This window comes from Colossoma macropomum, unplaced genomic scaffold (assembly GCF_904425465.1).
Source record: "Colossoma macropomum unplaced genomic scaffold, Colossoma_macropomum, whole genome shotgun sequence".
In the NCBI taxonomy this organism is placed as follows: Eukaryota; Metazoa; Chordata; class Actinopteri; order Characiformes; family Serrasalmidae; genus Colossoma; species Colossoma macropomum.
The window spans coordinates 16,279,087-16,293,484 of NW_023494784.1; the positions used below are offsets into that span (position 1 = coordinate 16,279,087).

A 14,398-nucleotide genomic window follows, 5' to 3' on the forward strand; every position below is an offset into this window, starting at 1 on the left:
CCCTTTCTCTATGTACAGTATGATTATTTGTTGAGTCAGGGACATTGTGCACCATATCATGTCATATGGAGCTTCACTAAACAGCCTGAAAACACCATCAGGCCAAAGATATTTATTCCTCACTGTGGCTACTACTACTGAAAATGATGGACTGATGCATAGTACTTGGTAAGCTATGGCCTAAAGTAAATAAATTTTGTTTGGGCATTTGTTTAGGTATCAACTTTTTAGAACAGCCACATGTTAAATTCATAAGTTTCTAGACATCCCTCTGATTAGTGGAATCACCTACTTTAAAGCTTGTAAAATTTTCATGAAACTAACTGCATGTTGCATGTGAGTTGCCTGCAACATAATTTCCATGCAACTTGATAGTTACACTGAGCAATAAAAAATAATCTAAGTTGCACGCAACAGTTTTTAATGTTTTTATTTATTTATTGTCTTGCTATAAAGTCCTATAGTTTTTTTTTTTTAATCATCCTTGTATTTTTTTCCAGCAGTCACTGCTGTTCGTTTTTTTTTCCTACAGCTATACACCGATCAGGCATTACATTATGACCATCTCCTTGTTTCTACGCTCAATGTCCATTTTATCAGCTCCACTTACTATATAGGTGCACTTTGTAGTTCTACAAGTACAGACTGTAGTCCTGCTGTGTCTGATCCACTCAGACCAGCACAACACACACTAACACACCACCACCACATCAGTGTTACTGCAGTGCTGAGAATGATTCACCACCCAAATAGTACCTGCTCTGTGAGGGTCCATGGGGGTCCTGACCACTGAAGAACAGGGTAAAAGCGGGCTAACAAAGTATGCAGAGAAACAGATGGACTACAGTCTGTAACTGTAGAACTACAAAGTGCACCTATATAGTAAGTGGAGCGGATAAAATGGACAATGAGCGTAGAAACAAAGCCTGCATGTGTACTGACCCGTGCCTGTGAGGACTACAAGTGTTGTATGGCCCCTATTACAGCCGCACAGCACATATGTCCTGCCTCAATGCCTCGATCATTACTGATGCTATATAAATAAATGTGTTGTTATTTTTCTAATCATTATTGATCCACATCACACTTGGTATTGAGTGGTATTGTAGTCATATCTGACCACACTTACGGGCTGTGGGCACAGCACTTGACCACGGCTAGCAATTCAGCTATGTGGTGAAGCACAGACCGTGTACCACTTACTAAGTCCTTCACTCGTGTGCTGTAATCAATTTCAAAGTGACTCCCTGGAAGATCCTTTTTCCGTCCAGCGCTAAGGAATACTTTTCTCCTCCCTTCCCAGCGATAGCCTGGGAATGGAGCCAAAAGGTGTCCCGTTCTCATCTATACTTGTCAGTAGAAGTTACTTATGCCGTAAGAGGCTGGAGTGAGGCATTGAGCCATACACAGCTCCGCTCAGGAAAACCCCCTCTATTGTAAACCCTGCAATAACATTGCAGAATCATTGTAATAGCACCTCTGTTAGCTACTTTATCAAAATAAGAATGGTGGAAGAAGCTCTGCTTGAGGAATAAAAAAAGAGAACACACCTCTGTTACTGCAGATCTTGCCATCTGGAGATGTGCATCTCCGCTTGCTTTCCCATGGGCTGATGTCACACTGGAATTCACATTTATCTCCATGCCAACCGGCCGAGCAGTAACAGTTTCCACAGTAACACTTTCCATGGCCTGCAACCAAAAACGGCAGGAGAGAGAACAGACGACAGCCAGTCGAGTGTTAGAGTTGCACGGCTCTATTGCATTATCGCTTGCCGCCACAGAGGAAATATGGCTGTGGCATTCTGTGCGCTATCCAGTCATTTAAATGTAGTTATAGGGGAAACATTCAGCCTCTACTAATTGAAAGCTTCAAAGCAATTTAATGACTTTATTCCCTATAAAGCCTTAGTAGCAAAAGATATGATGTGCATTTCTCAAATGAAATTACAGGCTAGTTGATTAAAGTGGACCAGCTGGGGGTGCAGTTCCTCTGGGGGTGCTCTATAAGGTGCCCACCACCTTGAAGTGTGGAGTAGTTTTATGCTATAGTGAGTGTACCTCTATAATGTAACGCTTAACCTTGGCAAAAAAAGTGCTGTTCTGCCCTCATACAAGATTAGCTGGTTAGCCCTTACATGGCCAGGGCCTGCCGGTGGGCCCAAAGTTTTATTTCACACTTCTATAACCTAAGAATAGCTCAGCCAGTTTGCACTGAAGTCCCTGTAGTTACTGAACAATAAGCGATGGTATGTAATAAGCCTGGGATTTCAAGGGGTTCACAGCAATTATACATATATAGTAGTTTGTACTTCCTTCAACTCATCATCTACACGCCTGAATTCCAAAAAAAGTGTGGACAGTATGTGAAATGTAAATAAAAACAGAAAAAGCAGTGATTTGCGAAACCCCTCTGACCTGTATTTTAACAGTACAAAGATGAGGTATTTTAATGTTTTACCAACATTCATTCTGAAACTGATACCTGCAAGACATTCCAAAAAGGTTGGAACACAGGCAACATAAAACTAGGAAGTGATGAAATAGTGATAAACATCTTAAACATCATTAAAAATCATGCTTTGGTATAAAAAGAGCATCCAGAAAGGCATAGTTCTTTATGAGCAAGGATGGGTTTAAGCTCATCACTCTGCCTGAAAGCGATCCATGTAGCACTTTCATCAGATAATCCAACAGGTTAAGAACAATGCTCCTCAAAGAGCGTGTGCAAGGATTTTAGATATTCCATGCTCTACGCTTGGTAACATCACTGCCCTACTATACTGTATCATGTTTCATTAATGTTTCATCTTATTTTTACAATATGCTTTCAAGACCAAATTGATATTTAAGCATCTGCACCAAATTAGGTTTCATGCACAGTGAGTGAGTCAGGGTTTAAAAATAAGCCCCAACAGTGTAATGCCATCTGATGCCACTAAAATTAAACATTTAACTTTCCAGCAGAAAAAAAAGCCTCGCAATGAGACTTACAGGCACTGTAAAGCTGAATGTGGTTTCATGCTGTGGTATTAAGAGCGAGCGGTTAGAAAGGCGTACCTCCACACACCTCTCCCGAGTCCTCGTCCAGGCACTGGCTGTCGTCACACTCGCAGTGGCGGCCGCTGATGAGGCCTTTGCCGTCTGGGTTGTGGCACATGCAGCTGCCACAGTGACACTTTCCTGTTGGCCACAAGCACAAAAGAAGATGACTGTAATATAGGTTGTCAACCTTCAGTACCACATACCACTCAGCACACACATACAAATACACAAATACCTGAATAGTTCAAAGTATGCACCCCAAGTCTGGCTGACAAAAACTAGAAAAAGTTATACTGTTTTCATTCAATGTAAAATAAAATGGGCCTGGGGCTGTATGAAGAGAACACACTGGCGAAAAATCAAATTTACACAATTTTCCACTTACCCCAGGTGTAGTCATTCAGCCAAGACCTGTTTGGTGTCCAAATATTGTTCTTTAGTTTCACGCTGGAACAAATACTAGAAGTCAATAGTCATCCAAATCTTTTCCATAAATACACCCCAAAAACATCTCTCAAAGCGCATCCTGGTCTTCGTTAAGACTGTGCAGGCTTGCAGATGTTGTTCAGGACACATTATGAATTACTGTGAATTGTAAAACTGATCAGAACTCCACTGTGTAGCTGAACAGCTGTTGTAGACAACACCTGTTGGGTGACTATTGACTTCTAGTGTTTGTTAGCAACATTAGCCTTGTAGTTCTAGCAGTAAACTAAAGATGCTAAATTTGGACTGCAAACATGCTTAGACTGATTAACTACATCTGGGGTGAGTGGAAAGTTGTGTAGATCTGATTTTTCACTTAATCATTCCTTAAACCCAGTGGACCCCTGGTGGATTTTTGCCAATAGAGTTTTAGTAAAAGCAACTGGAAATATACTGATGTTGATGGAGATCTGTTATTTTAAATTATTAGCAGTACTGCAGGACGTGTTGTTTTAGACTGAGGATAAATTGGGCTGGGGCTTGTGGAGGCATTTATGTGAGGAGCAAGCGGAATATTTATAATTCATTATTTGTGAAACTAATGAAACTATTTAATGGGATAAATGAAACCAACAAACAATCACTGCACTTTTACTGTTTTGCCAAAGCTGACAAACTAGTAATACAGCAAACAGATATAGAAAGCTAGTTTCAGTACCCTTTTTAAATGCTGAGGAATCAATCATAAATATATAGACTAAACTGAACAAGAGTGCTCCCATATTGTTGGCACCCCCACCTCCTAAATCCCAGTTTAACCTTGCAGAAGACTGCATACAATCACAACCATAGCTAGCTACCATTAGCCAACCCTCACCTGTGTTCATTAAACTTAACCTAAACCTTAGAACTCTGAGCTGAAAAACAAACTAGGCTCTTTTATTTTAATGTATGCCAGTGTTAAAAGGCTTTACATATGTTTTTGGAAATCAACACTTCTCTATTTCTCTTTCATGATGAGTGTGTAGATTTTTAAAAGGGTCTAGGGGTCAAAAGGTAGTAGAGTTACGTCAGTATGGCCCTAAATAAAGTGTCAAAATATAACACTTTACAAATCATTTCAATGATAATGAGACTTCTATTACTGTTCAAAAGTTTGGAATCACTGTTTTTAATAATATAAATGTAATTCAACGGCATATAAGTGTGTACAATCTGTTATGATGTTAATACTCGGCTGCTTTAGTAATTCTAACTAATATATAAGAAACTTAAGAAAATGAAATGTTAACTGTGAATAGAATGATGAACAGAGCTGTAGATGATTCCATAATAACTGAGAAAGCTGTATAAGAATTTTAGAATAAAGTTATCACAAAATGCCTTGGATTTGAAAAGTGTTGTTCAAATCTGGAGACAGATAATTATCAAGATTTTTACAGTGTATTATTTAGCATTCAATAATTTGTAGATGTGCCTAAAAGCTTGAATTGAATAAAACATCTAGAGCAATATAACATCTATAGTATTTCACTCTACCCAATATCAATTTTTATTGAATATCATAACAATTATTAATACGACACATGATTCCAAACTTTTAGCATAGACATTTTTGTATAAAAGAGTCAAAATGTTGAAAAATTTGTCTGAAAACATTTATTAATATTTCAAGTTTATATTCATCTTATAAGTTGATATTTACATGTTTAGGATTAAACCAACAGCAAATTGTGAATACAACACTTTACACATCATTTCAGTGGTAAAAAAATAAATCAATGTTAAAATTATGTTGTTTGCTTTTGTAAACACGAGCCATTAAATAGCAACTCACTGTAACTGTTCATGGTCCTCAGTAACTCAGAGTAATGTTCCACTAAAAGTAGTAGTGGAACAGGTTTTTTGTGCGAAATAGAAAAAGTTTGAAACTCTTTCTCAGTTTAGCTGAACGGCTGAGTAAGGGATGTGTCAGTCATGTTTCAGTCATGAAGAGAGAAATGCAGCAGACCCTTGATCTCCTCCTGCTGTCTAGTCCTTTGCACCCAACTTCACCTTCCACTTTGTTTTCAAGGAATCAGATATAAAGAAATGGGTGGATTTTGGGGTTTGCCTTAGCCTCCATACTTCTGTTTCCTCTAGCACCACCTGAGAAGCTGACTAACTTGGCCAGCTGCATCAGAAGAGGTCACAGTCTCTGGGCCTTTTGCGCAAAATAAGCCATGGATCAGCTGGTACTGATAGCATGAATTGCTGTAACATTGTCCACACTCCAGCAGCGTCTGATAGCTGGAGACACTAGTATATGGAACGCAAATATGAGACAAATGACTTAAGAAATTCAAGTGGGTTTCTTATTCGAATTTCCAGTTCCACCTTAATTGGTGCAGCTGTTACATTAAGGCATGTGTACAGGTAACAGCATATAACTGCTGCCCCATTTAAGGTGGAATATAACATTTGAACAAAAAGCTGCCGAATAAGAAACCAACTTCAACCTTGTAGAAATTCAGACAAGAAACAACTTTTAACATCTTTTTTTGTCGGGCTTGTGTTAAAAAGGAATGTTGACCATACCCCCCTTAGAAAAGACTGACTTTTTAATAATAATAGCATGTTTTATTACCTTGTAGGTTTTGTATTTTTGATTCAAAATCATAAATGAAATAATATTATTTATTATTTATATTTTTCTTTTTCAACCCTGTGTGTCCTGAATTATAGCTTTGGTTTTGGTCTCAGCCCAGAATGATCCTTCCCGTGTATCACTCACTGTGAGTTCATATAAATTCTCCCTGCAGGCATGAGAGCATACATTCACCCAAACACACTGAAATAAAACCCAGACACAGGCTCCAGCACTGCGCACATGTGTTCACCAGCTGGGTCCTCACCCCCTGCTGCACATCACACCTTCAGCTTCATGGCTTTAGGGCAGGTCAGGGTTAAGAGTGCTGGACAAGGTCAGTTTAATTACACACAGGAGTTCACTGGGCTTGTCAGTATGTTGCAGCATAATGTGAAAATATCTACTGACTGTGGCACATTCACCATCACCGTCTTCAAGAACATTTCTACATCTATAAACATATATAAACAGAAGTATATGGTCCACCCTGGGGTCAATCCAATAACAGACAAAGGGATGTTTCACACATCAATAATAAAAGTGTACAATAATCTAAACATACTTTAAACAGAAATGCATCTCTGAGTGTTCATTTTGAAAAGGCACTGCAGTGGAATTACACAAGCCAACACCATCACTACATACTGCAGCTTTTTTGGATTTATGAATCTAGTAATTTAACAGTGAAGACATCCTAAATCCTGCTTATCTGTATCTGAACCAGAAATGGACATGGACATTCATACTAGGAATGTTTTTCTAGCTATGAGCTTAACTTATATTAACCTAATAATTATTGATTGGTCAAGAAAATATAATAAACAACAACTTTTTTGTTTGTATGTTTTTTATGTAATTTTATCTCCAATTCTGTCATGGCCAGTTCCCACCCACTACCTAGGTCTCCCCCTGTCATTGTATCTTTTTACGCTGCCACTCATTGTGCTTGGGAGAGAACTGGCTACTGCGTCAGTTAACAGACACCTGTATTAGCTGATGGGGGGAAAGAGAGGACCACCTGGAGAGAGCAATATCATTTGGATTACAGATGGCTAAGCATTGACAGGGATCAAACTCACAACCTTTTGACAAAAGGGCCAGTGTTTAGAGAGTAGTGCCACTTGGGAAGCCAAGCCTTAACTGTACTATGTACCCCCACTGCTTCCCTCACAACTGTTGAAGACTGAAACCGACAGTAGGCTTTCTTTTCATATGAGCGCTGTTCATAAGCATGAGAAAAAAAACATGCACAGTGAAGCTACACACAATCATTTATTTGTAACATATTCAGTCACATCTTTGCATATTGCCCATGTTAGATGTTCTGTGAAATCTCACCTGCGTTGGAGCACACCACTCCCTGAGCGTTGCGGCACAGGTCTTTGCTCTTTCGGCTAGAGAGCTTGCAGTTCTTCTGGTACTGACAGGCCTCTCCAAACCAGCCCTCATCACATATGCACTTACCGCAGTCACATGTGCCATGACCTGCAATTACACACCACACACACAAACACACTTTACAGTTATTGATTGTTTTGAATGGAAAGTTAATTTCTAAAATGAAGGTACGATACGGTTACCCAGTGTGAAAACAAAACGAATGGGTGGCAAATGAAATTACACTGGTGGCGCACACGAGCTCAACGAGAGATCGATTTTATGATTAGTTTCAGATTTGTAGGGTATTCGGAGAAGAGGTGAAGGGCAGTGTGATGTACAAGCCATTAACAGTCTACACATGCATGCTTCAGTAAAGAAACCCCATTACACTGTCTGTGTGTGTGTGTGTGCGTGAGTGTGTGTCCAAAAATCTTTTATTTTATTTGTTTATTTTAATGTTTCTTGAACAATGAAGGCCTATTCAAATGATATTTAATTGAAAACAGTAATATTTTACCTTATCAGCTTTAATGATTTTTGCCACTTTGTGAAAAACTGCGTGAGCAAATAGTCCAATAATTTAAGTAATGTTTCTCAATGCACAATTGCAAGGAATTTAGGGATTTCACCATCTATACCAGTCCATAACATTACTAAACGATTCGGAAAATCCAAAGAAATCTCTGTGCATAAAGGGCAAGGCTGAAAAACAGTACTGAATGCCCGTAACCTTTGAATCCTCAGATGGCACGGCAATAAAAACTGACATGCTGTGTCATTCTGTTCTCAGTATAACCATACTGGCTCAAGAATACTTGTCAGCAAACACAGTTCATCACTGCATCTACAAATATGAGTTTAGACTCTACTACATAAAGCAGAAGCCATATATCAACAACATCAGGAAACACCGCCGACTTCTCTGGGCTAAAGCTTTTCTGAGATGGACTGACGCAAAGTGGAAATGTGCACTGTGGTCTAACGAGGCCACCTTTCATATTGTTTTTGGAAACAATGGGAGTCAAGTTCTGGGGGCCAAAGAGGAAAAGCGCCGTCCAGACTGTTTCCAACGCAAAGTTCAAAAGCCAGCAGCTGTCATGGTATGTGGAAGTGTTAGAGCCAATGGCATGAGTAACTTGCACATCTGTGAAGACACTATTAATGCTGACATTGTATATACACTTTATGGAGCAACATATGCTACCATTTAGGCAATGTCTTTTTCAGGGATGTCCCTACTTGTTTCAGCAAGACTATGCATTCTACATGTGTTACAACAGCATGACTTCATAGTAAGAGAGTGTAGGTGCTAGCCCAGCCTGCCTGCAGTCCAGATCTGTCTCCCACTGAAAATGTTATGAAGCGCAATATACAGCAACAAAACTCAGAGTGTGGAGCAGCTGAAGTGTTATATCCAGTAACAATGGGGAAAAAATCCACCTTCCAACTACAACACTTGGTGTCCTCAGTTACCAAAGGATTAATGAAAATTGCTAGAGGTAAAGGTGATGTAATACAGCTGTAAACATGCACCTGTCCATGTACCTCTTTTGGAACATGTTACAGCCATCAACATTAGAATAAGTCTATATATACAAAAATAATAAAGTTAATTAGTTGAAATATAAAATATTTTTTTTGTTCTGTTTTCAATTAAATTTCTGTCTGTTTTTATTTATATTTTTCCTGCTATCCCAACTTTTTTGAAATTGGGTTTGTGCCATTTAAAGGGCCTATATCCTACATTTTTCTTGTATTTTTCCATTTGAGGTCCTCACATAACATTGTGTGGTTTTATGTACTAATTCTACATTACTATTTTCCAGTCTCTCTTTATCCCTTAGAACAAATTATTTTAAGACTGATATAAGATGAGCTCTGTTCTGATTGGCTGTCTTGTGTGGTGTCTTATTCAAAGTGCACTGAGAGCTGAAACGCTCCTTATAATTTCAGGGTGAATGGAGGCTGAATCGGTGGATACATGTGAATGTGTTGGTTCTTAGGACATCACAGAAACAGCGAATTCAAAACAGGCTGTTTTTGCAGCTTAATTTCTTTGAACTCCTTTATTTCCAAAATGCAAGGGAAATTCCGTTTTTCAAATATTTAGGCCCTTTAATACATTTTCTGTTGTGCTATTTAGTGCTCTGTAGTACAGCATTGCATCTCTCAGCCTCATCAATTTGACAGAATTCACAATTTTGTTCCCGTTTTTGTCCATCAGTGTTCTCTCACTACAATACCCAGCATGCATTATGCAAATGGGTAATGCAGAGATTAGGAATCCCCCACAACATTAACAGAAAGTCCACTAATGTACTCATGTCAAGGCTAATAAATACAGATGTGATATTGGGCTTTCTAGAAGCTTCCTTTCTGCAGTCACCAACTACTGAAAATCTTTTCAGTAAAGCTCATTCTATCATCATTAGAAGGGAGTTTTCCTCTGTAGGATGCAAGTGGACATGTTCACAACAAATTCTAGTGATGGCTTTTATTTTGGCCAGACTCAGACTGTCCACTTAAACAAAGACGTAAGACTGGATCACTTGAAATTAGTTAAATTAGTGGTTAATTTAAGTTGCATTTGCTCATCTACCAGACTTAAATAAACTAAAGATTGTGTTTAAATTTGGCCTTTTATGCAAGGTGGATTTAGGTAATAGGAGTCACTCTAAGAAGCTCTGTTTTCCAGTTTCAGCTGATGATTTCTTTCTAAATGCAGAAAAGAAAATGTATGTGCTTACATGGACCATTCTACTGAATCAGTTCAAACTGCAGTTCCACAGTAAAAAAAAAAAAGCTTTTTAACAAAGGAATTAAATTTTCAGACCTTTCATATTTTTGTAATGATTTTGTTATGATCTATTTAAACCTAATGCATCAGTAGAGGTAGTAATAAGCTAAATATATACAAAATCATCATTTATAGGGTAATTTGTATTGGGAGGTGTCTGTCCCAAACCCTAACCCCAAAATTTCTTCGAGGGTAACTTGTGAATATACAGCTTAGTTTTTTTTCAATGTGTTTTTGTGAAGTGTTGAAGTTGAACGATTTAGATTTATCAAAAGTTTAATAAATTATGTAAAAATTTTAGTAATTAAAAAAAATATATATAAAATTATTAATATAAAAAATACTGTCCCATGTTTTCTAACACAACACAATACAAAGAGTTTTAGTCCATGGGTGGAGCCACAGCTTTATTTTAGCCACACCCCTGCATTTCAGAGCAGGAAATGAGAAGTAAATGTGCCCTAAAGTCTTAAAATGAGTGTGTTAGAATTGTCACTACCAAAACACATTTTCTGCAATCAAGTAAACATTTTGTGTTAAATGAAAAATATTGTTACTTTATGTGTCTACAGCTGTTTAAAGCTGTGTTTGCTAGTCATGCACTGGCTGGCGATTTTGAGTTACGCTCAAAATGATCTAAAACTGTCACTACCAAAGTATTCGGCAAAGTTTGGCGGTTTTATGGTTGTTTTGTTAATGACAAAATGGAATGCTCAATCTTTTTTTAAACTTTTTTTTTAATAAAATAAGCATAATTAATGTATAGGGTCACTCAAAGCAAAAGGATTTTAGTCTGAAGTCCAAGTCAGGAAAATTAAAAGTCGGAAATAGGTTTTGACTTTAAACTTATATTTCACTTAAATCAGGTTGACCTTTATTATAGGTGAACCTGATTTAAAAATTGACCTTTTGTAGCTTGTTAGATTCCTGGTCATATTAAGGTTGACCCTGGTCATATTAAACACAATTCAACGTATCAAATCATTTAAAAGACAAAATTCTTGTTTTGCCATAATCTTTAATCAAAGTGTCTGCCTCTAAAGCATCTTCTGAGTTTTAATTAAATCACTGTGCAGCAGCAGTCAGAGAGAAATACTATTAACCTACACCGACTGGCCACTTTATTAAGTACACTATTTTGTATCTACACTTCATTCTATCAGCTCCATTTACTATATAGGTGAACCTCATAGATCTACTGTAGTCTACTGGTGTCCATCCCTTACTCTACATACTTTGTTAGCCCCCCAGTTCTTCAATGATCAGGACCCCGGCAAGGTCACCACAGAGACACGCTGTTGGCTGGATATTTTTGGTTGGTGGGCTATTATCAGTCCAGCAGTGACATTGAGGTGTTTAAAAATTCCAGCAGCACTGCTGTGTCTGATCCACTCAGACTAGCACAACACACACTAACACACCACCACCACGTCTGTGTTACTGCAGTGCTGAGAATGATCCACCACTCAAATAATACCTGCACTGTGGTGGTCCTGTGGGGGTCCTGACCATCGAAGAACAAAGTGAAAGGGGTCTAACAAAGTGTGCAGAGAAACAGATGGACTACAGTCTGTAGTTGTAGAAGTGCAGAGTGCACCTATATGGTAAGTGGACCTGATAAAATGGGCAAAGAGTGTATACAAGGTAGGTGTACTTAAAAAAGTGTATAAAATATGTTTCACTTTGCCCTCCCACCAACAATACCTATCATCAAATATACACAATACACTAAAGTAGCTCAGAAACCCTCCCTGATACTGTGTTTCACTCCAGAATCTGCCACCATATAGAAGGTAAATGTGTTATGAGGTCTGAGTCACACTGACTGATTTTACGTTAAGCTACCCTGTCAAAACATTTGGCTAAAAGGACATTGTCCTTGGCCTAAAGAAATGAGTCACTGATTATGAAAATTCTTGCTGTGCCAATAATGTTGGTGACGTTGAACAATCATTGTATCCACAGTGTGCGTGCCTGTACAAGCGTTTCTCTGAGCTGAATTGCTGTCTGAGGTTACTGGGGTTTCTTCCCTAGCTATAAACATAACTGTCTCTTTTAGGCTTTTTTTTTTTGTTGCTAGCTTTATTGCTTCATCAATAGACTGTGACATGTATTATATAACCATGTCAGGGAAATGTATGCGTGCTGAAATGCATTGCATTTTCACACAATTTTAGAAAAAAAAAAAAGAATATTCAAAGATGAAAACAAAAAGGGGAGCCGTTAAAAGCCTCAGTGGCACAAATGAAAGGGAGCTCAGGTCGATCCTTCATGTGAAGCCTGGAGGCTTGTGTAACTGCACAAACGGTGCCATGGTAATGTGCTTTACCACCCCTGATAGCATGAAACACTTCAGTGACAGACAGAAAGGAGTTTAATCCCACGTAATCAAAACCCTCCTGCAAACATTCAATCCACTCCCCAGTTTTACAGTCCATTATGCAATCCAACACTGCTAAAAAGACTGCCAGAATGCGACTGATGGAACAGCATCTCGCTCTCTTCAGACTCGTCCCTTGCTGAAAATGTACACTTGCCTTTATATGAGAGCAATTTCAACATCTTTATTTCCGTCTCTCAGTCCATATTTTTCAATCTGTTTGTTCTAACATCCCACTCATTATTCATGATTCCAGTGGCACCCAATGAAAATTAAGGAGCAAAAATCAGTGGACTTCATGCAATGCATTGCTGGCAACTTATGAATTATAAATTTCTTGTAGTGCTACCTTCAATCACGGCACGTTCTAATCCATCAGGTAAATCTAATGTCCTCTTCAAGGGCTATCCATCAGTCTTTAACAATAGCCTTGTTCTGTCGCTGTACTCATTACTGGAGTGCCCTAGCTGCTAGTCACAATCATTCAGTGTTTTATGGCTAATCTTAAAGTAAAGGCAAGAATTATGCTAATACAAAATAGGGTGTCATTTATCTTGTGCATTATACATGGGAAAACAAATTGCTATTCAAAATATTATAAAACCGGTCTGGAATCCCTACTGGACCACTGAAAGGTATGTCTACAGATCATGCTCAGGTTTAGATCTACAGATTTTGTTCAGGTTTAATCAGTAGACTTAATTTCATAATTTACATAATTTAATTAACCTCTTTAAATCCCAGGCTTATTGCACACCAAGGCTTATTATTCATTGACTACAGCAAACTGGATGAGCTATTCTTAGGTTACAGTAGTGTGTAACAAAACTTGGGGCCTGTTGGTGGGCCCTGGCCATTTCAGGAGTTAATGTAATACGGTCCATAATCATTGACATCTTGGTAAATATCAGTTAATTGTCTTTGTGGTTAATTAGACCCATCTCATACTGAAACCATAGAAGAAATGTAACCCTAAATCAAAGACCCTTGTTGTTTTTTAACAAAACCACATCACAATTATTGGCACCCCTGCATTTAGTTTTTTGTGCAAGCTCCCTTTGCCAGCCTAACAGAAATGGGTCTTCTCTTGTAATGCTTATAGAGATGGGAGGACACAGATCAAGGAATCTGGGACCTCCCCTCAACGTAGAATCTCTCTAGATCCTCCTAGGTCTTGTTTTTTGCGTTCTCCTTTTCGGCTCAGCCCACTGCGTTTCATTTGAGTTTAGGTCCTGATTATGCGCTCGTTCAGCCATTTTAGTGGTTATGTTTTGGATTGTTGTCCTGCAGGAAGATCCAAGCACAACCCAGTATTAGCAGTTTGGAAGAAGCAGCCAGATTTTCATGTGAAATTTCCAGGTACTTCATAAAGTTCATGATATCATAACATGTATTCTAACAATATTCCCAGGGCCTTTAGAGGAAAAACGGTCTCAAAACATTATAGGTCCTCCACCATACTTAACAGTAAGGACCAGGTTCTGCCAAAAACTCTATTATTGTACCATTAGACTATACAACCTGGTTCCAGTCAAAGTTTCAGCAGTATCTAGCCCTCTAGACATTCTTACATTTGTGGTAAGATGAAGGAAACAGCCTTTCTTCTGGCACACCTTCCAAATAGTTTGTTCACATGGAGGTGGCATCTAATTGTAGTTTTGAAGACTTGGTGACCCCAAAATGCTACCATCTGCATTTCCAACTGGGATCCTTGGAGAAAATTTTGCCTCTCTAACCAACCT

General features: G+C 38.4%; 1 protein-coding gene across 1 annotated transcript in view; it reads right to left on the reverse strand.

Annotated features, from left to right (window-relative positions):
• itgbl1 (integrin, beta-like 1) overlaps nucleotides 1–14,398 on the reverse strand; it is a 111,083-nt gene that overhangs the window by 68,022 nt on the left and 28,663 nt on the right. The window contains exons 3-5 of the mRNA XM_036579028.1: nucleotides 7,438–7,584; nucleotides 3,060–3,182; nucleotides 1,551–1,691 (exon numbers count right to left, since the gene is read on the reverse strand). Of these exons, the coding sequence (XP_036434921.1) occupies nucleotides 1,551–1,691; nucleotides 3,060–3,182; nucleotides 7,438–7,584 (411 nt within the window). The remainder of the gene's footprint in view (nucleotides 1–1,550; nucleotides 1,692–3,059; nucleotides 3,183–7,437; nucleotides 7,585–14,398) is intronic.